Genomic DNA, 21,832 nt, shown 5'->3' on the forward strand with positions numbered 1-21,832 from the left:
GTTTTTCATTAGGAGAGGGATGGGGGAAGTTTACCAAGCAAAAAGTTTCTACTTAAAATTTAGACGTAGCATTCTCCCGAGTTGTCGAATTTGTCAAGGGGGGGGTACTGCTAAATCATATACAATTCCATGGACTACGCACGTATAGAGACACATTGCTGACTCAAGGACTGTGGTTGGGGAAAACACATTGGGTGTCAGAACCGAAACTGTTTCTGTATTAGACAATAATTTGTGACATGACATGTTCAACCAACTAGCGGGTTAGCCGAATATCTAGCATTTAGGCCTAACATCATTTGAACTTTTTTTTAATCTTTTTTAATCATCATGACAACAGCTCTGATCAACTGTCCGAAATGTTTTAGACGACTTAAAAGTAAACAAACACAAAATTAACAAACCACAAACAACCACACGACATTTCAGGTCAAATGTTTTCACGACCTGGGCTCTGTACACATAGCTTATTTTTTGCATGCAAAATCGTATTTTGAACACTGTAACCGTTCCAAGATTTAAGGTCATGTTTACGTTTTATGAACGCTGTCCTTGACAAACTCTTTGCCTGTCTAAGCCACCTAATTTGATAATTATTTTTGAGCAGCAACGGAGGGAGACCCCAAATGGGATATTTCCTCATCTCACACATTCTAGGCTAATCAGACCGGTCAGAAGATGTCCAAATATTTTCTGACGTGGTGTCCGTAGGGAATCTCAGTTGACACATTTTAGGCATTCATTTTTGGGCGCGTGGTCGGGCATTATCGTGAATCACCGTGGTCTAAATATGGCCCTTGAAAACATGAAAATATCGGAGAGACGTGTCAAAAAGTGCAGTGGCAAAAGTCTGGTCAGTGGAATGAAACCCCCCTCCCGAAAGAAAGGGGGATATCGTGGAGGAAGTTGTATTGATAGGGTAACATAATTATGTTAGTATAAACTGGTTGGCCTTTTCTTCAGATTGGCTTTATTTTACTTGAAGTGTGAGGTCTCAGTGTTGGCTTGTTGGGTGGTTTATCTGTTCGCTTATCCCTCTCATTTCGTGTTTTCGTTCAGTTTTCTACTTTCGTTTGCTGTTTGTTGCTGGCCCGTCATTTTGCAGGCGGTATCTTGACAGTCAATCAGTCAGTCACACCGAACTGTCAGTTGTATTTTCATGTGTCTGTAGGACTGTCAATCTGTGTTTTTTTCTTCTGACGATCGTTGAACTGCGAGCCGCTCTGGACGAACAAAACCCCTACATGACATGACTGTATCTGATGACCTGTCAAGCTGTCAATCCATCACGCCAAATCCCACGGGATGGGAACACTTGCATGAGACCATGCGGTGCTTCCGCGCTTAATTCGTTACATCTACGGGATGAAATGCCAAAATTCAGTTATTGATATATGGCGCGCGCGGAGTCGACGTGGTTTCCGCTCGCTTCAATCTGTCACAGCAGTTCGCAGCTATGCAACCCAAGAGCCAAAAATACGTCTTGCCAGTATTTGAAGAAAAAAAAACCTGTTTGCCGTTCGGGGGGAGGACCATTATCAAGGCAGGTCATGGGTGAACTTGGCCTTCTGGTAGTGGTCAATAGGCCTAATTACCACGGAGATGCCATTATGCTTAATGACAGTAATTATACAGCTCTTTTCGATGAGCTGGTCGGCCGGATCACAGGCTGCGGGTGATTAGGGGTAATACATCTATGAATAGATTAACCACCGTGGCAAATGAGCAGTGCGTGCCCAGACCTCGTGAAGGGATGGACTTGTGAAATAAATTCAGTGAAATCGCACGCATCATCCACTGATCACTCCCGCCATATCTCACTTTCTGAAAGTGCCGCACGGCTGTTTCATGATCGAATCCAATTTGAAACGTAGGAGACAAGGAGATTACCCGCAGTCGACGAAAGAAGGTCGAGCAATCTTTTTAATGTAGGCTTGTGCGAAAACTTGATTTAGAGGTTGTGTGAAGGCTGTGGTGAAATATCTTGACCTGTGGTTTATTGTACTGTACAAAAGCCTATCGGCACATAAAGGACCCATGATGCACTCACAACAGATAGGCCTACTAACAGCTGCCAATGACAGAAATAAATGCTTGTCTTTCACAGAGGGCTTTTCCATAGTTGTTCGCACAAGTAACATCAAGAACCGGGGGGGGGGAGATGTCCCCATCAGTGCTGCGGCCATACACCCGTCCTCGTAATGAACTCAGACATGGCCGGAAAGTCGTGTCAAATGTCTATTTGTCAGGGGACTCGACACAAACAAAGGATCGTGCATCCAAGATGGCTGCCAAGTCAGTACAATACCTTTGTTGCCGTTCTCTGTATGAATCAGAATTATTCTTACCTGGGCCAGCGACTTCTGATGAACTGACCGATATCTTTCAGTTTTGCGGACCAGAGGCAACAGTATGAGCACAACTAATGTTGGGATCTGGATCGTTCATCAGCTAACCCCAAATCCTTAGTTACGGGTGCATGCATGCGCATATAGTGCAATATCCTTTGCGTATCTGTGAAACATGCTTTATGAAAAACTCTCTCCACGTTAAAAGATACAGTTTCGTTATAAAAAATGACAAGAAGAAGCAAGACCGAGGAGGAACGAAAATTCTTGGCAACCGAAGGGTTCAATCTGGCCATTTAAAATGTGAAGGAAACTTATGAATGTACAATAAAACCGAAAGTAAACAGGGTAAAAAGACAACACAGTCATGATAAAACACACTATTTTTCCATTTAAAACGACAGTAAAATGAGTAAACTATGTCCAAATGGACCCACTGCACCACTACTCATGAGAAAAAAATTGTTGACAGCTGTTTGTGCAGGAGGAAAGTGATGTGGAACGAATTTCAGTGGGTAACATGTTCCACAAAGGCCCGTGCAGTTCTTCAAAAGGCCCCAGCAGCTGCTTGTGGTTACTGCAAAATAAACTGTCCGCTATAGTGAGCAGAGGTTATTTGCTTCCCGTCAAAAAGTGATGAAACTGGGCCAAGGAAAGGACTTACTGTCTGTAAAACCCGAAGGAACTTTTGGTACGCGAATTAAAGGGTTCGGAAAGTTTAATGCAGCATGCACGGCGCAACAACTCGTCACTCAAGAGGTGAACAACGTCAGGAAAGTGGTGCGTCATTGGACAGCTGAACCACTGAACTCGTGGCTACACTTGCAACGAATGTACATGTACTCTTCATCTTTTTTTCTGGGGTAAGCAATGACTTATGGCTTGCGCTCGGGTGTAATACTGATTCCGAGTTACATGCCTGGTGTACAATAAAAGAAGTTATGACAAGTGAACTGTACTTTTTTCAAGATGTACTTTTTTTGCGTTGGGGAGATGTTAATTTATATAACGGGTTTTGCCTTACCCAAAGTATATATTAATAAACACTGTATGCTCAGTGCTTGTCCGAGGGCAAAACCCGTTACATAAATTAACATCTCCCCAACGCAAAAATACATCTTGAAAATAGTTCGCGGTACCCGCTTGCTTCACCTGACTTGGACCGGCCAGCCGACCCAGCAAGCTCGGTGGTTGAGTGGTTAAGACGTCTGCACCAGTAAGCAGGAGGTCGTGGGTCCAATCCCACCCGAGTAAGCTTGTGACTTTTTTCGCAAGCTCTCGGACAAGCACTGAGCATACAGTGTTTATTAAAAAATACGTTGGGTAAGGGCAAAACCCGTTTTATATAAATGAACTGTACTTGGTGACCACTCAACATGAAGATATCAAAGAAAACTGCACCATTCACGGTGGCATCTTTTTGGGTCGATGCGCTCTTACCACTGGATTTTGTTTTTATTGTATTTGACAAGCAATGCTTACCCAGTTTTTCAATTTGACTACTCAATCACTGGTTTTGCTATGCCACACAGAACAAGGGTCACGGACAAGTTACTGAAGTTGTAAAGAAAGTGGCGACAAAAACAACCATATCAAACCTCATATGATGGTAAATGCAGTTTGTGTTACTTGAGTTCGCTCAGTGCTTTCAGAAAGGCACGCATGATAGCAGAAAGATCCATGAGAAGGATTCGCTGTGAATACAGCAGAGGGTTTGTGGTTCACACATGACCAGATGCCACACGAATACGTTAAAACTGCACCAAGACTGATGGCAGAAATGTATTCACGACTATTCTCAGAGAAAATTCATGCAGTTGTTCTGCACTCACTATGTAGCAAACCGGTATTTTCGTACTCTTGTTCCTGATCTAATATCTTGCGTTCGAAGATAATGCTCGTTAAAATCTACTTCCACGTGCAACCCCACGAAAAAATATTACCCCGGTGGTGATACTGGAAGCCTATCTATTCCCAAAGATACTCGAGTACTCAAGGCCAGTGTTGTGTGCCTATACTCCAGAGTTGCGACGAAACACTGATTTTTGAGACTCGAGTTGAGTCGAATCGTTGTAATGTAGTGACTCAAGTCGAATCGTTGTAATGTTGTGACTCAAGTCAAATCGAGTCGATAAGTAACAAAAGTCAAGTCGAGTCGAGTGGAGTATTGAGCTCGAGTCACCAATATATGAACAAACTACATTAACTAAAAACAAAGGAGAAAGTCGGTTTTGGGCATTTTCAACTTCACCTCTGGGTTTCTATATGTGGTCACCATATTTACTTACCTTGATGATAGTAGCACATGAAGTTTATAAATCGGCACTGTAAATTATTGCAAATATTTTTTTCGCAACAAGTTTGCTTTACTTGGGGTACTCGATACTTATTAAATTTCACTCGAGTCGGGTATTCTGACGAGGGACCCACGTCGAGTTGAGTCATTTGCTCACAGTGTCTCGAGTAGAGTAGTCATTTACCCGCAGGGACTCGAGTCAAGTCACCCAAAAATGTGACTCGAGTTGGACTCGAGTCATTACAACTCTGCCAAGTTCCAAGGTATAAATCAATTTCTTTTTTACTCTAACCAATAAACTGAGCCTCGAACTCAGCTGTAACGGACTCGAAGTCCTATACTCTCAAAAATGTGCATGACTATCGCAATGTAAAGGAATACCCCCCTTTAAAATGCATCAGGGTTTGAAATCTAGTCAGTCTCAAGTCTGTTGGCATCATCCGCACATGCTATCGGGCGGATGAGTCCGACGGCACGTCCGGCCATCACCGCCCCGTCTCCGCCGTCCATTAGTATTCCGCACCGGTCGTTACCGATGATAGAAAAACTCATTTGGAGTGGCCGTCGTGATTTGATGTCCTCTGATCTCGCCGGGTAGTCGATTCCCTCAGCGGGACGTGCCCGCGACACCCTCCGCAGTAGTCTCCGGCTCGTGCACGATCCTCCTGCAGGAGATCAGGTGGGCGAGCATCCCCTTGATTAGGGCAGAGATCGCTCCCATAGATCACTGTCACTGATTGGCGCATGGTGGACGGGAACTGGGGCTTGAGGTGGAGAGAGGGAGGTCAGTGCCTCTCTCTGATTCTACCGAGGTAAGGTGATTTGAACTTGAGACGCCATCACTTCTCGGGTTCGGCTGTTAACACTGCCAACCATTTTAACGAGTTCCTAAATAACGTGGGAACAGAAATCTCTGTATCAGGTCAGCGCTCAGCAAAGTGCCGGCCTATTGAGATTATTCCTTGACATAACCAGACCTCACTGATTTGTATAATCATAAACCAACCTCACTGACTTCTGAGTATAACAAAAACAAACCACCTGATTAACAAGTCGCAGGAAGGCCCACTACCGGATAGCCTGACCGACCGAGGGGCATGACAAAAGATTATGACAAGGAGAAAGATCAATACCAATTTGTACAGCAAATTGTCCTCTCTCACCTTGGTAACAACAGTCCTCCGCCCCAAGAGACACTGGCAGATTACAAAAACGAGTGATCTCTTACACTAACAAAACGCCCTCGCTGCATGCACGCCCAGCGACGGGCGGCGGGGGGGGGGGTCAGGGCGAAACTTTCCACTCCTAGTCACGGCTCTCGACACGTCAACACTCATTTCAAGTGCCAACACTTGAAGGGTCTACTTTTCTTGTGAAGAGGATCTTTTAAGTCGGGTTCAGCGGCGAAGATTTTCGTTTTGTTTATGAGGGCTAGATGGCGACCTCTTCCCACCTTGTCGAGAAGCATCTCGGTGGCTGAGGTTTCACTGCAGCTGGGCTGAAGTTAAGTATAGGCACGTATTGATAAATGACAGCAGATAACATACCGAGATAAAGTTGTAACTATCAGTGTTGCCGCCACTGGATTTGCCTTTGGTAGAAATGGACTTTGAAAACTGCAGACCAGCGTGGATTGTGTTGGCTTCGCATTAACTCCATCTAATAACCACGACTAAAATTTCAAGACCTCATATGTAAAATGTTCATTTATGGACAATCCTTATCCTCAAAACTGTGTACCACTGACTCACAAGAATTGTTTTGGGAAGGGAGACACATCTTATATCTTATGTTGTAAATTCATATCCACCCTACATTCCAATAAAAATATAAGCGCAAAGTTGGTAACATTATTAAGACACGTCGGCCTCTCACTTTGACGATAATGGGCTCAGCCACTGAGCGCCAAATCACATCTAGCGACTAAATTCAAGCCCGCGGCTACTCAATCAAGCAATTTCTTTGCCTCGAAAATAAAATTTTTTAAATCCCACAAGAATTTCGGACAGCTATTTCGACCTTTAGTGTCCGGACAATTACAAGGCAAGTATTCAGCGCGAGCCGAAGACGGCAGAAAAGAGTAGCTTTCATGCGGCTTAGTGTTCCGTATTTGAATTTTTCCCCAGTGGAAGAGCGGGGCAGCGGCACGGAACACAGAGAGAGACAGACGGAGAGATAGAGAGTGGGGTCTGCCAACAGTCTAACCCCGGCGTGGCCCCGCTAATGTGAAATACGGGCCACACTCCCTGCACTCCATCATCAGCTGAGCGGCGGCCGCCTCTGATCAAGCCCCGGCGTGTTTGGCTTCACTCTCTCCCGGCGGAGAAGAGCCTGCCGCGCGAGGCTCCAGGGTTTCGGCAGACAGCTGGGAAGTGTATTAAGGCATTTTAACCGAGCCTGACATGCGATGTATCATTGTACCATGTAATAAATATGAGCATAATTTGACCCCGGGGGTTGCGATCCATCATGACAGAGTGGGCCTGCTCTCTGTACGATCGGCGTCACGCACGGCTGAAGCAATTACACTCGATTGCTGACAGCGCGCATGCCCAGTGTTTCGCAATTGTTTTGGCGGGATGAACAAGTTTCACGACCGCAAGTCGAGTCCAACAAAGTATAAGAGCCTGTAGAGAGTTGTCCACCTAATAGTCATCTTTAAGGAATTTAATAAGATTACTTCATCAATGCCATCCGTCGTTAGGAGATGATAAACTCCACTAGACTGCAAACTGGGCCTCATGTCTTAGAAACACCATCGTTCGACAAGAAATGTTTCAGACAAATCGTGAACATCCTCCCTAAAGAAATTATTCAAAGAGAGACCGGATCAAACAAAATATCGATGAGTTTGTCAATAAAGCTCATTGTAAAATCTAATCACCACCGCCACACTGACCTATGTGCGTTCAATAGAGTACCGAAGTGTGACGTCACTGTGAACCAGAAAGTGTAGTGCAAACGAATGGAGTACGCGCGCGTGTTGGTTCTCGCGCTGGTTTGCGCGCTGGTTCCCGCGCTAATGCCTTTTACACACTAATTGTGCGCGTGACGTATTCACTTCGGTAATCTATACACTACAAGCATGAAGCTACATGGTTACAGGGCACTTCCAGTTCTGCACTGAGTACAAAGTGTGACGTCTTTCAGTGAACCAGGTGGTGTAGTGCAAACGAACGGAGTACGCACGCGTGTTGGTTCACGCTGGATCTCGCGCTAATCCCTTTTGCACATGCACATGTCACATAATATGCACGTGACGTATTCACTTCGGTACTCTATCCGGTTCGTTAAGTGTGACGTTAGTTCAGTTTAAACTACGCCCACTGCACATGCACTGCAGATAGAGTTATCATGTATTGATCGCCGTACATGGAACCATGGAACTGGAAGTCAACGCGCAACTTCAGCGATCGTCCAGTACGAACCGGATAAGTAAGAGTTTAATAACAAATCAACTTGACCGAATTTAACAAGAGGTACATGCAATCAAAGGGAGTTTTTCTGCGACATACCAAGGGCCTCTGCCTGATCTTCGCCAAAATCCGATTTAAAAAAACATGAAGCAACTCCCACACTATGACACTTACTAAGTGAGTCAAATCGACCGGCCGCGTCCTTGGGAGGCCGGGCCCAAATCACGGTCGACCGAGGCGGTGATATGTAGCGATCCAGCCCGCCCATTTCCGTCTGGTTTCTCGCAGGGTACAACACCACCGGCCCGGAAGTCATCTCTCATTCTGGAGGCCATTGCCAAACAAATTACCCCTAAGGATATCAGCGGCGCCACTCGAGGATTCGTTTCGCTTCGTTTCCCTTTTCTCTTTGAACACGACAAGCTGCAACTCAGCGACTGCAACTTTTAAATTTTATGATTTTCTCTTGATGGTCTTTACTGATAAGCAGAAGTAATGGCAGACGAGGGTACAATATTACAATTATTTATATTCACTGCTACAATTAAGAAATAGTCATTATTATGCATTCATATTCAGAGATCCAATCGAGTTTTTCTTTCACCAAAAAAAAAAAAAAAAAACACCTGTTAGAGATCTCAGAACTGCAGAACTGTTTGATGCTAACATTAATTCTACTTGTGGTGCTTCCATTAAGCCACTCGTGACTCGACACAACATGGCCTTCACTTATTACAGAACAGTTTTTGCAGTAAAAAGAATCTGCTAATTACCATGTAAAACACAGTTTATGGAAACACTTTTTTTGGTGTAGCAACAAATTCAAAAACACGTTCTTACGACTGAAAACAAGTGGTGTACACATCCCTGATGAAGTGAACATTTACTATAAGCAGTGTGACAGAATAAGTGTAGTGCGGGAAGACAGGAAAAAGAATATGTATTGTTTTTACATTATGTACGTGAAAATACAGATGTCTGCTCTGACCTGGTAAAAAAAAACAGAATTCGCGTCTCATTTGCATCGTCAAATTGTCATAAATTTTGGGCCTGGTTTTCATCATTTTTACCAGGAAGCATTTTTCACCTTCCGTTGTCTCATTTGCATATTTTCATTAAAAAACACATCCAGGAGGGAATGAAACGCTAACTGCAAAGTCTCTCCCATCACATCCACACCCAGTCAGCAACTGCGACATTGGCACATCGGCGGGAGAGATTTCTCATAAAAGTGGCGCCATCTCATTCAGGTCAAAATATGACGGCAGTCAAAGATACTGACAGTGTCATGGTGAAATAATCTTTGACTTATCGGCGAGACATGACAGGGAGACGAGGTTTTTGGTGGGTCCGCAGTGCATGCCGTGCCCAAAGATTCAGCGCTTTTTCTGTGTGCAGCGTTAAGGTGCGAGTGTTGTGTGAACGCAACGCGCGTGTGATCCTCGCCGTCACATTGTGTCGCCAGTTTCCCGCTAAAATTCTCGCCGCGCTTCGGGGAGGGATCGTCTGCAAAGGTGGCGGTTTTCTCGCAGCGAAAGGAATACGGACAGAACGTGAGCTGTTTTGCAACTTCCAAATGAGGACTTAATGAAGAGTTGGTCTCGACAGGGAGAATAAAGGTTCCGTGCTTCATCACTCAGGTTCGGTCGAACGTCCATCGGTTATTTTCTGGGTGATTATATAAATTATGCAAATTGAGTCGGAAAAGATTTTGGGTCAGAAAAGATCATGCAAAAACATGTATTAATATTTATCTGCTGAGCGTATTGAGTGCTGGTATAAATGCCTCATGACATATGGTCATTTTCACGTGTATGTCACCCAAGAGACATGTCTGCTGTCATATTCAGATTACTTTCAGGTTGAAATATTTTGATTGTAAGAAAATATACGTCTCCGTATACGTTACTGCCTTTCCACAACCATGCATGCACGTTAAAGCCTGTCTCTGGAAATCCGGTTCAGCAGACAATTAGCCACAAGGGCCCTTTGGGCTCACGTACACACCAGCAGCCAGGTCATATGATGGTGAAAATGAATGCCAACTTCCTGGTCTGGATTTGGGTCCGTGTCTTTCTTCAAATAAAGAAGTCAAGATGAATGGGCTGTCATTGGGTCAAGTTTGAAATTGAAAGATCTTCTTCTCTCTTGGAATTCTGACAAGTGATTGATAGGTCTGTCAACGTGACTAACTGATTATTCATTAAGATCAATCATGCAATCCGATGAATATCCCGGGTGCATTCATTCGAAGCATCTTTTACGACTTCCAGCACAGGAATCATTTAAAATGGTTGCTGTGGGGAAAGTCGAAAAATGCTTCGTCATCTCCATTTTTTCATGTCAACATCCTGTAGGCCTAAATTACTTTTTGTTGACGGCGTGCAGGGCCAAGATTTTATCCAGCAGGTGAAAAGATGAACAGGATTCAGTATTGTAAAGTCAGTGATTACTATCATGACGGATCACTTCGATGCAGTTTCGTGCTAACAATGAGTTGCTGTGTGTCAGTTGCTCGTCATTAGCAGCGTGTTACGGTATGCTACTTAACTATACGTTCATCTATTTTCCAGACTTCCACGTCTGGGATCTGCCTCATCGGGATAGGCCTACATTTACGTCTGCCACTGCACTCTAAATCACTAAGCGCGTACAAAAGTAAACACTGCTGACTGTATTAAACTGGACCACGATTCACACAAAACACATAGGGAGATTTTCGGGTCCCCAAAAGTGGGAGCACACTGGACTTGTGAAATACAAACCTCCAAAATGCACCTTTATGTTTCAGTTGACCACATATTCCACATTTATTTTCACCAGTTTAAAGGAAATTTTGATGCTTTTTAAGGTAATAAGTATTTCCGTATGAAAAAACTGTGACGTCATCCTTCGAAGAAAAGTTCAATGTTACATTGGTTTAAATCCATTCATTCATTAAATGGTTTATTTTAACTGATCATTGCTCGCATTGCCCAATTGCAAATGATTTATATTCAATGAAAATTGTTAATGAAATTACTATTAATAAAACTGATAAGCACAATTAATAACATTAAGTAAATATAATTAAAAAATACCAGTTGGGACTGAAAAAAACACAAAAATATCAAATGTAAGTAAAAATCAAGTAGACAGAGAGTTGAGTGGAAACTTGAGTTATTTGAGGACAATCAATCGATCAAAAACATTCAGTAAGCGAATAAGGTCAGGCAAAGGACTTCTCTTGAAGCGTTCAGTTCTACACCTGATCTCGCCTACCTGTCCAGTATGCCTTAAATGGTAACTGTACTTAGGTTTAGCAGGAATGTGATTTCTCAAAATGGATATAGGGAGTGTTCCCTCAGTACATTCCAGCTGGTCCAATTTGTATACGCTTAATGCTTCAGAACATTGTTGGTATTGGAAGCTATAGTATGATTCTACAAGCCCGCTTCCGTATTCTCTCCGGATCGTCGCTATGTTTCTTTATTATACTGCTTGCCCAATGTCCACACAGGTGTAGCGTACTCCAAGGGACGGATAAAGGACTTCTAAATATGCTGACAAGGTCACGAATTGTGAGACTCTAACACTTGAGCTTTCAGAGCGTGAACAAGCGAAAGTTGGCGGTTTGATTATAAGAATTAATGCGCGCGTGCCACTGAAAGTCTACCTGGATGAAAACTCCCAATAACTGAACACCATCAGAATGTTCAATTATTATGTCTGTGGGTGATAAAGAAGGGCATGGGTTCGTTTCTCAAAAAACAAATATCCATATAGGAGTATATTTGGCGGGAGTTAAGCCGCGTTTTGTTATCAGATGGCCAACTGTGCAGCTCAGACAAAACAGCTGGCACATTTGATTGATCATTGGCAGTACGTGTTTCAATAATTGTCATGTCATCCACATATGAAATGACGAATGTCATTGCTCGTTTCACTAATTCTAGCATCTTAGATGGCTCCTATAAAACAATTGGACGTAACTTATATCCTGAGGGACTCTTACTCTGCAGCCTCGTTTGGTTATCTTGGCAATGTTCAGACCCTTGAGAATATGCTTTGGGGACTTATCCATAAAGAATTCCTGCATTCTAAAGATTTTGGTGGCCTAAATTTTCGTTTCTTTGATGAGTCACTCTTAATGTAAGCACGTAGCAATAAGCAAGCATGCAACCCTTTCACAGAAACGTTTTCAGTGAGTTAACTATGGGTTCATTACTTGAATAGCAAAAACTATACGCACTGAAGCACGTCCTCCCTGGATAACATCGCAACAACAGCGCCCTGAGTTGTACAGGAAAGCATGGACAATTTAAAATTACAGTGCATTTTCAATGCATTTTAAGCTGATTGAAATGTCAAATAGTTCTCATAAATGTTCCTAAGAAAAATCCATTGCGGTTCACTTTAAAACTGGAATTGGATTGAGTTCTCACACGCAGCTTAGTTGTGTGAATTCGAGGTATCTTGCAGACAGCTCGAATTGACAGGCAGTGCGACGTGCCTTTTAATACGTTAGAATGTCCCTTGTGATGTTTTTAAGCTAAAAAAAAAAATCGAGTCTCGGGAAAAATATAAATAGCTTCTTTTTTATTTCTAGTTATGTTCTCAACCGGAACGAACTCGTCTATGTATAATATACATGCATTATTAATTCGGCCAAGCCGAAACCAGCAATTAATCATATTTTTGTGGAAAACGTCCGTGCATGTGCAGTTTTTGTGAATAACATATTACGGCAAATGGAATTTTGGATGGATACAGACATGATTAAAATGTCGAGTGCATCTGCTCCATCTGTAGATAACCCACACAAAGGTAGCCATGAATCCTACGCCAAATTGAAAACTGTCTGTAAATTATGCAGAATGATCAGACAAATTAAACGAGAGAAAAAGTAAAGTATTTCCATAAAGTCACGGAGATAACATCATAAATGAAAATGCAATCCGGGGGTTCTTTTTCATGGTAAACACATTTATGCCGAATCCTCTGCATCATCAGCAAAGCGGTGCGTCACGCAAGACGTCACTGAACTTCACTGAGTGCATGTATCTTTCATTTCGAACAGTTCCCACATTACCCGCGTCCAACAATTGGCAACATCCTCTTCCAAAATTGATCTCTATGGCGGAAAATTCTCGCGAAATCCTGTGACAAGATTTTGTTTGAATAAGCCTATAGTAGATTTGGATAACTTTCACTGACGTTTTGGGTGACGTTTAAAGCTGTTCCAGTTATTTGTTCACCGTATCATCGAGGCAAATTCGCTATCGCTGTATTTTTTGGGGGGAGAGGTGTACCAAATGAAATTGAAAATCGAATGCCCTAAGCTGTCGTGAAAGATAGAACAAAATATGTTCAGGCATAATAAATACAGGAAAATAACGCTTCATTGTAAACTTCGCACTCAGACTTTTGAGCATTCAAGCACTTTGATTTTTTTTGGAGGATCAAAAGTTAAATAGGGTTGAAATTATTGGTTAATCGACGATTTACCACAGTTCCTAAGTTTTAGTTGCTCTACAAGACCATAATCACGTCATCTGTTTCTTCTCAGCACCTAGACGATGCCGTTATTATTTCGGCAAAGTCTCCCCTTGCCACCTTTCCAAATCGGTAATTTTCAAGGTCGTGGCAAGGTCATGTCTGACTTCCCTTTGGAGTGGGCTCACAATGCCAGGTCATTCATCTCCGTACGCTTTAATTTCCTACGGCGAGGCGAGCGCAGAAATAAACGGGAAGACGCCGTTACAAACCATAAATCAATGCAAATGGTGACTACCTGAATTGTTTTGTTTTGTTTTGTTTTGTTCGGCGGAAAGGACGTGCTGGGAATGGGGGGAAAAATCAATGCTAGGCCTTGCTCCTCGAACCGACATTGTGTGTGCTGTTACCGCGCTCCGTTTAGTGAAATTAAAGGTCTCCTTATAAAACCCTATCTGCTTAACGGCCGGTTCATACTTCAAGCAAACACGAGAGCGAGGCGAATTGGATGAAACGAGATATGTGGAGCGACAATGCAACGGAGTTGAGAGGCATATAAATTCTTGCAAATTATTTTGATCAGACGTTACGGTTTCTGGTTCTTTTGACTTTTACGTCATGCGTGAACCGGCCGTAAGGCGGTTTTTTTAATCAACGGGCAGTGTACAAAATAACACTCCTCCCCCCAGATAAGGCAAGCACAGAAACGAGGCTGAAAACTGTTCCAAACCAATCCCAAAGTTTCAGCAGCAATGATTCATTTTTGTTTAATTCCTTTCAGTAAGATTCTTCCATTTCGAAACCGCGCCCTCTTTTATCTACGCGAACACTGCAAGAGCTGTGGTGCTCAATTTGACATCTTCAAAATTTCCACAGTTTACACCACAATTTGTACAGTGTCCACAGCAATTATATATTTGCATAGGATCAAAGCCAAACTACGACAAGTACACAGCCAGACATCTGCACGGGATCATTTTCATTCAACGGGCACTGCGAAGCAGCTGACATGCTGATCACTTCTCATTCAATTGTTGGCGATCACCGACAAGGTGCACAGCCTCCATTAAACATACACAAATGCCGTGTAAAACTAACATTAACGCTGAGCCCCCCCCCTCACTTCAAATTTTGAAGCATCTCTCCCCTTTATGGATCGCTTGTACTTTCCGAGGGTCACCATGCACTGGACGCTGAAGCGAGATCAGACCCGTAATACTAAAGGCAGGTGGGTAGGATGTCGCAATTAATATCTCCTCATTAAAAAAAATAATATCCTTATTGTTGTCAGTGATCGACATCGGAGGGCCCAATCGCTCTTTGATGGATGAGTCGGCTTTGTCATAAAGTACGAGGGAACCGAGCGAAGTTAAATACAGCTCTATAGTGGGAACCAAGACTTGTAGTCGGTACAGGCGCCTATTTATCCCACGTAGCAATGAAGTACGGTTCTTATTGTCAGCTTTTTAGCTAATATTATATTATATTATATTCATTTCAAGTAAAAGAAAACATTTGCATACCGCAGGAGTTAACTGCACATTAGGGCTGCTTTTAGTGCATGGTATAGAGATATTTCACGTGACGTAACATGACGGGCAAAGTCATTTCAGGAAGCGTACTATGTCCATGGAGGTGCCTGCATCTTCGAATCTGTGGTACTTCTATTGGCAATTTCAAGTACGCAAAGAATGTTGAGCGACTTTGAAGACGGGCGCGTTTTTGTGTAAATCGAACACTAAGCGTAAAAAAATCAAGTGACTAAAAATCCTCCACTGAATGCAACACTTTGAAAAGGCACCCCCAAACCCCCAAATACACAACTGTTTGCAATTTCTGTGCTAAATATAAAAGGCTGATCCACGTTGAGTCCTCTGGCTCGCACTGACTTCCACCTACGGCTTCTCGACACGCACTGGATCATCTTGACTCTCAGACAGTTAATTAGTGACTCATTCTGCACTGCATCCTAACCACTCCACTTGAGGTTTTATCTTGAGGAATAAATGGATTGGATCTAAATTTTGGATCCCCTGCAAGGCCAAACCTGCGGTTAAAAGAACCAAAAAAATGATGAAAATACTTTTCATCTGAAATCTTGTAGGAAGAGCTCAGAGCCTGGGCGACGTTCGATCGGTCAGGCAACACGATTAGCCACAAAGCCCGAATTTTCCTCGACAAAATTACGACCATAAACCGTCTTCATAAAATGTCTCGTTAACCTTGAAGAGGGTAATTACGTTTGTGTGAGAAAGAAAAAAATCCAGTTACTCCATCCTCCCTACTCACGAGAAGCTATTTGCCCGCCTTCTTCCAATAAATCCCATAAATGCGTTTAAATGGATATCGAAATCATTTCATACACCAGAGACCACGTCCTTGGAAGAATTAGCTAAATACACAGTTGAGAAGTATTTAAAGCTTACCTACACTACTCAGGGAAAACCAGTAGGCCTAAAATTGCTGGGTTGAATTAATAACGCTCACCGACTGTCTGCACACTACTTACCTTAATGACTAAAGAAAACCGGAGAATGATACATTCTGGTCCTTGCTGGAGGAAAATGTTGGCGGGGATAACTTAATCAGAGCAGGGCTCGTCTCACGCGCTGTCTGGTTTGTACACCCCCCCCTTCAGTTAACCAACCAACTCCCTACTTGCCTGAATGCACGCGTGAAAATAAAATGGCCGGTTTAGAAAAAATGACGTGTTTAATTACCACGTGTACATGTATGATGGCAAACGCACGCACATTCTCAGGCCGTGGCGACAAGGCTTGCTGCATTTGCTATCAGCCGCGAGCGCTGGGTTGCTGTTTTCAGCAGATTTGAAAGGCATCATTCCTATATTTATCGACGTCTTACATGATAGTCACAGATATCATTGCTGGCAAGGTGAAAAATTAACCCACGTGCAATCCTTAAAATGTCTTTAGTATGACAGCTAAATATTTCTCAAGAAACGCTAACATTCGACAGTTTGAAGCATTTGATACTTACAAGGTGGGGGCCTGTGTTCATCCAGGAATAGTTGGGGCCCCAAACTTGTGAGATCGACGATCAAACTGCCGATTTTCGAAATGGAAAGGACAAACAAATTTGGAGTGATTGCAATGAATCCAGCCAGAACGGGGTGTACTAAAATAAAGTCGATGAAATAAACTGGGGAGAAAGTGTGGCGTTGACGGTGAGGCGAATTTGGTATTTACTTAGTTTTGTACCAATTCCCCAAGATGATGGCCCCAAGAGACAGCGGCTAAAACGCAAACAGCCCCGTTGATCCTGCCGATTATAAAACTCACCAGACCTGCAGCAGCCATTACATTATATTGGTGGATTGTTAAGGAAAGGTAATCGTTAACAAGTGCACGGGGTTGCCAAGCTTGGTTGGGAGGAAGTCTGGGAGGGGGGAAGCCCTGGGGAAAGAGGAAACGCGAGGACAGGCAAAGGTTACATGCGGGAAGAGAAAAAGGGTGTCCTTGAAAAACGTTGAATGGCCTCTGGAGGGCGGGACTAGACCCTGTGACACTTTGCTTCAAGAACCTGCTCTTTTTCCGTCTACGTACACGAGTGCGAGTTTGGAGAAAAAGTCCACATAACTAACGCAGTACCTGAGGCATATTCGGGTCTGTCAGTCTAAAGAGGTCTGTCCTGGGTTTGGGGGCCACCTTTCTTTTACGCGCCCGATGTAATATTCTGGGTAAAATTAAAACGGGGGGATCCCCGGCACATGCCATTGGAAGATATCATGACAGTGTTCTTTGAAAACACTCCAATAGTTTTGTCTTTCAGTGCAAGAAGCAGTGACGTCTCGGGGAAAAATGGAAATTTGTACTTTCAAATTTCCACCAACGCCTCTACAGATAATACTAACTTCCATCGAACCTACCAGAGAGCTGGTGTTTTTGAGTTGATTACGGCGAGCGGTGGGGAAGGCCAAACCACAATCGGGTCGCCGCCGCCCATGTGTGGACGGCGCCCTGTCAACGCATCGTAAATCTAGCAAGGCTGGTCATCACCCACAATAATTCATTATATACCCTTTTTCATAATGAGTGTTGAAAAGTGGAGTTGGGGAACCGGTGGCCGACAACCCCCAGGGAAATTAGACGTCCGATGAGATATATGCCCTTGATTCGGAAGTTGGAAGGTGATGATGGCTTGCACTATCTTCTTGCCTATACTCTCCCTGTTGTTAACTAGGCGGGGGTGGAAAACAAAAGGGAAGTGATGAACGTTTCTTGCACCAACAGAAAAGGAGCATACGACTCAACTTTTTTTTTTTTGCAAGTAATGCCAGTGAGTAGAAACCGGTACAGACCTTTCTTTTTAGTTACAAACTTTGACCACCATTTTGTATGGGTGGCTTGAGCACAAGTTTCACCCTCTGTTGGTAACAGCTTCTGGCTTAAAAACCACATTTTGCTTCGTCAGTGCCAAAATGGGAGGCCCACAGGAACCTATCAGACGGTCGTAAGCCTCTTGAATGAATTACATTCTGAAAACAGTTCAACCTCATGACCTTTTTATCCATTTGTGCACTAACACAGAACCAGAACAGGACTGATACTAAGATGAAAATTCACTTTCCCACCGAAAGCTAAGAAGGTTTTTGCAAGGCCTTTCCACTCCAAATACCTGAAGTTATAGTTGTTTAAGGACTTCTTCCAGCGCAATTCTTTAAAGTACCATGACTTTCAAAGTTCTCTTGAAGATTTAATCTGAGAAATGTCATCAGGAAAACATGAAACAGTGTTGAGATATTGTCTATGTAACTGCATGACATCAAGGCGACTATACGATTGGCCAAGGTGGATCTCTCGGAGTTGCAACGGCAAGAGGGGGATAATCTGACGTCACTTTATGAACCTTACCCCAATCACATTACAAAAGTCTGCAGACCAGCTTTGCGGGAATGTTGGTTGCCTGCTGATTCATTGTTGGGTGAACAAACGATGCAATCGTGGGCCTGTTCGTTTCTTGCGGATCCTGATTACGGTCGGTGATCGGACGCTGCTTCCGTTTTAGTCCAGTTCTCTAAAATTACTTGTTGGCACAGAAAGTCTTGTATTTGATTATTGTCAACGATACCTGGTTAATCGTCTTTCGTGGTTTCGTTGTAATACATGTACTTCTAATCTTGCTATGTAGTAGAAGAGGAAATTAATCCCAGACAAGCAGATAAACAATATATAACTGAAAAAACGTAAATATCATTTCGAGGCAGAATAAGGAATCATCGTATAAAAAGCCTAAGTTTTACAACAGTGGATTTAACTTTGAAACAATGCTCTCAACTGTAAAAACAGACCAGACAATCTTACTTCCGTGTTGAGGATCGATGCAACTTACATGCACTTAACTCTAAATAACAGTTAGCAAACTTATCTAAAAGCATGGAAAACGTGTGCGTTGGAAGAAGATTAGCTGCTCATACGCAGTTACCACCCAAGGCTCGGGCCCACATGCTTCATACACACTCTCCAGCGGTGTATGCTCTCAAAGACCGAGCACATGAAATTTCTCGAACCTCTGCCACCGGTAGGTCCAAAATTGCCGCAACTGGCGTCGTGGTCATAAAAAACCTTGCTCTCTTCGCACCTTCTACTGGTGGCGTCATTATGAAACCTCATTATAGTTTGGTACCGTATCCTAGCATGGTTTATCATAACGGGACTATTACAGATCTTCTGTTTATTCCAGGCCATTTTGTTCCATCAGAAATTATTGGTAAGTGACCCAACACGACACATTTCATCTAAGATTTTCCAATAAGAGGTAATCTTGCAATTATTGCTCACCTTGATAGCGACTTAGGCCAAGGAATCACAACTGTGGCATAACGAAAGAAAGGCATGTGAAGCAGAAACCATTGTACCATGGCTACGAGTCGGAGGCATAACGCCTCTCTTTTAATAACACCCGTGCAATGTTCTCTTGATGTGACATCGCAGCAGACCACAGCCCGCGACATTACTCGCTAAGCAGAGCCCCCTCCCCCCACACACGCCCTGGGGGTGGGGGGGTTCAATACCGCGGTGGCTTTTTGTGATCGCAAACCGGACCACATCACGGGCAATATTTCTACTTCAAAAGACATAAATCATGCCAAATATCCGGCATACGTCAGCGACATCCGCCGGCTCCTGCTTTGATATGCCGAGGCGATTGAATCGACAGCGGGTTGTTGTGATAAGGGCGGTAGGGGTGTTGGGTCCACTGACTCCGCGACAATTTCTTCACCACGTTTGGCCATGCGAACTCAAAATCAAACCCAATGATTGGACAATGTTGCCTGCGAATCGAAACTCAAAGTGAGAGAACAACTTTGATGACAAGTCAAATAACAGCAAGAATGCTTGATGCATAGCCAGATAGTTTATGGGGGCACGCACTGTTTTATGAAGAGTCCCATGGCCCTGTCTTTTGTTGAATAGTATGGGCTTAAATGCGGTCCGAACCGGCTCTCACTGTGTTTCATGACACTCCTTAAGCGAACGTGAACTCAATGAATTTACAACTCAATAAAACACCCATTGCGAAATAGGTCAAACTGTGCTTGTTTAAATATTTACAAGTCTACAGTGTGTGACACAGAAATGTCCTCACCTTCTTGGTTGTGAAATTTGCCAGGTGCTACCTACCATCCGGATAACAAATTACGCCCTGCACGGCTAAGCTATCGTGAATTCAAGGGTGACTTCTTGTCTGAAAGGTATCAAGACTCGTGGCCCGCAGTCGTCCTCATCCCACTTTCCATATAAATTACAACAAAGGCCGTTTCATTTTCAGCGTGTGATAGGAAAACTCTTCGATTGTCAGTAAATTTCGCGTTTCTTTTGGTTGGTGGTGACTTGAACTGCACGTAACAAAACAAAAGTCAGGCTGTTTTGTAATTATACAGAGGCTCGCCCTGCAAGCTTTGCCACGAGCGCCGATCAAAACCTATCATTTACGCCCTAGCAGTTCGCGCAGCCTTGAACCAGCGATTGGGACTCGTTGATCTAACCGGACAACTTATTGCTTCCAAGCTGTCAAATCATATCTCATCACCTACTCGTTTCTTGATTAAATCTTTTAAGCTGGGAGGATTAAAGTGGGTGCCGCGTGCAATAGTCCCCCGCCCGTCATAATGCGCGGGCCTAATAATAATGTCCGGTCAAAGAAACTAGCTTTGTAGGCTAGTTGATGCACATTTAATAGGCTATCCTGCATGCACCTGAAGAAAATTATGGATCCGGGAAAAGCGATATCACACTTTCTTGACTAAAAATGAATACCTTCGATGTCCCCGCACGTAAAAAAAACATGAGCGTAATGCAATTGAGAACAGAAAGTACGGTTTATCGATCACACTACGTGACCTACACTGTAGCTGATTAAACGAATGACTGCCTTTACAATACAGACCAACACAGGTTATTTGAAGACCTACCTCGCCTAGACTTTTGCAAAAACTATACGGCAGGCTATTCATATTGCGCAAACACGCAAAGTTCCGTTTGTTTTGTTTTCAAAATAAAGCAACTGTGAAAGCGGAAGTGTTAGACGTTCTGTATTTTCACATTTGTGCCAGTCTGTAATATTGTACCGTTCTCCGAACTGACCTTTACACGACATGCAACTATACGCGCGAACCTCACCGGAGATAAGGTACTCTTTCAACCTATACCATCGGAGAGGTTACTTTCGGCATGCAGTAACGCTCCGTGTAACGCGTCCACAGGGAATACACTGAGCCGTGTATAACACGTACAGGTTGTCGCTATTACTGTAACCCGCTCATGACCAAAAAAATATTATTGTACAACATATAAATTGACTCTTTCTTCATTAATAGCAGCCCCCGTCATTTTTGACAGCCAGGAACAAATTGACTGATTAGAAATGAGCGACTCTATATTGGTACTGAGTTTGGCAGCTGGTCAGCGCAAGGTGGGCGGCAGTAAACTGATTCGTTTACCAGACGCCGTGTGACAGTTGCCGCTGGATGAAACAATGCCCGCCATAATTGCAAGCACACATCACCCAAATGGAACATACAGACGGTACTCTCTACCCTTTGACCGATGTACTTTCTGCAAGACTTAGCAGATCCCTCTACTCGTGCGTCGCGAGAAAGTGCACATCTGCAGCGCAGGAACATTTCCGAAGACGTAACAGAGCACCGATTGAGAAAACAACCGGTGGCGGCAAAAACCAATGATAATGACGGGCAGAGACGGAGAGAAATATATTTTGGAGTTGCCTTCAAACACCGACGACTCGGATATAAAACAGCTGAATCACATTTTAAA

At 43.4% G+C, this 21,832-nt stretch overlaps 1 protein-coding gene across 1 annotated transcript in view; it reads right to left on the reverse strand.

Annotated features, from left to right (window-relative positions):
* Nucleotides 1-220: 220 nt before the first annotated feature.
* LOC110974180 (uncharacterized) overlaps nt 221-21,832 on the reverse strand; it is a 62,795-nt gene continuing 41,183 nt past the window's right edge. Inside the window, exon 4 of the mRNA XM_022225623.2 lies at nt 221-5,532. Within this exon, the coding sequence (XP_022081315.1) occupies nt 5,484-5,532 (49 nt within the window). The 3' untranslated portion in view covers nt 221-5,483. The remainder of the gene's footprint in view (nt 5,533-21,832) is intronic.

This window comes from Acanthaster planci, linkage group LG19 (assembly GCF_054643075.1).
Source record: "Acanthaster planci isolate LZ-2023a linkage group LG19, COTS_SCS, whole genome shotgun sequence".
NCBI classification, from domain to species: Eukaryota; Metazoa; Echinodermata; class Asteroidea; order Valvatida; family Acanthasteridae; genus Acanthaster; species Acanthaster planci.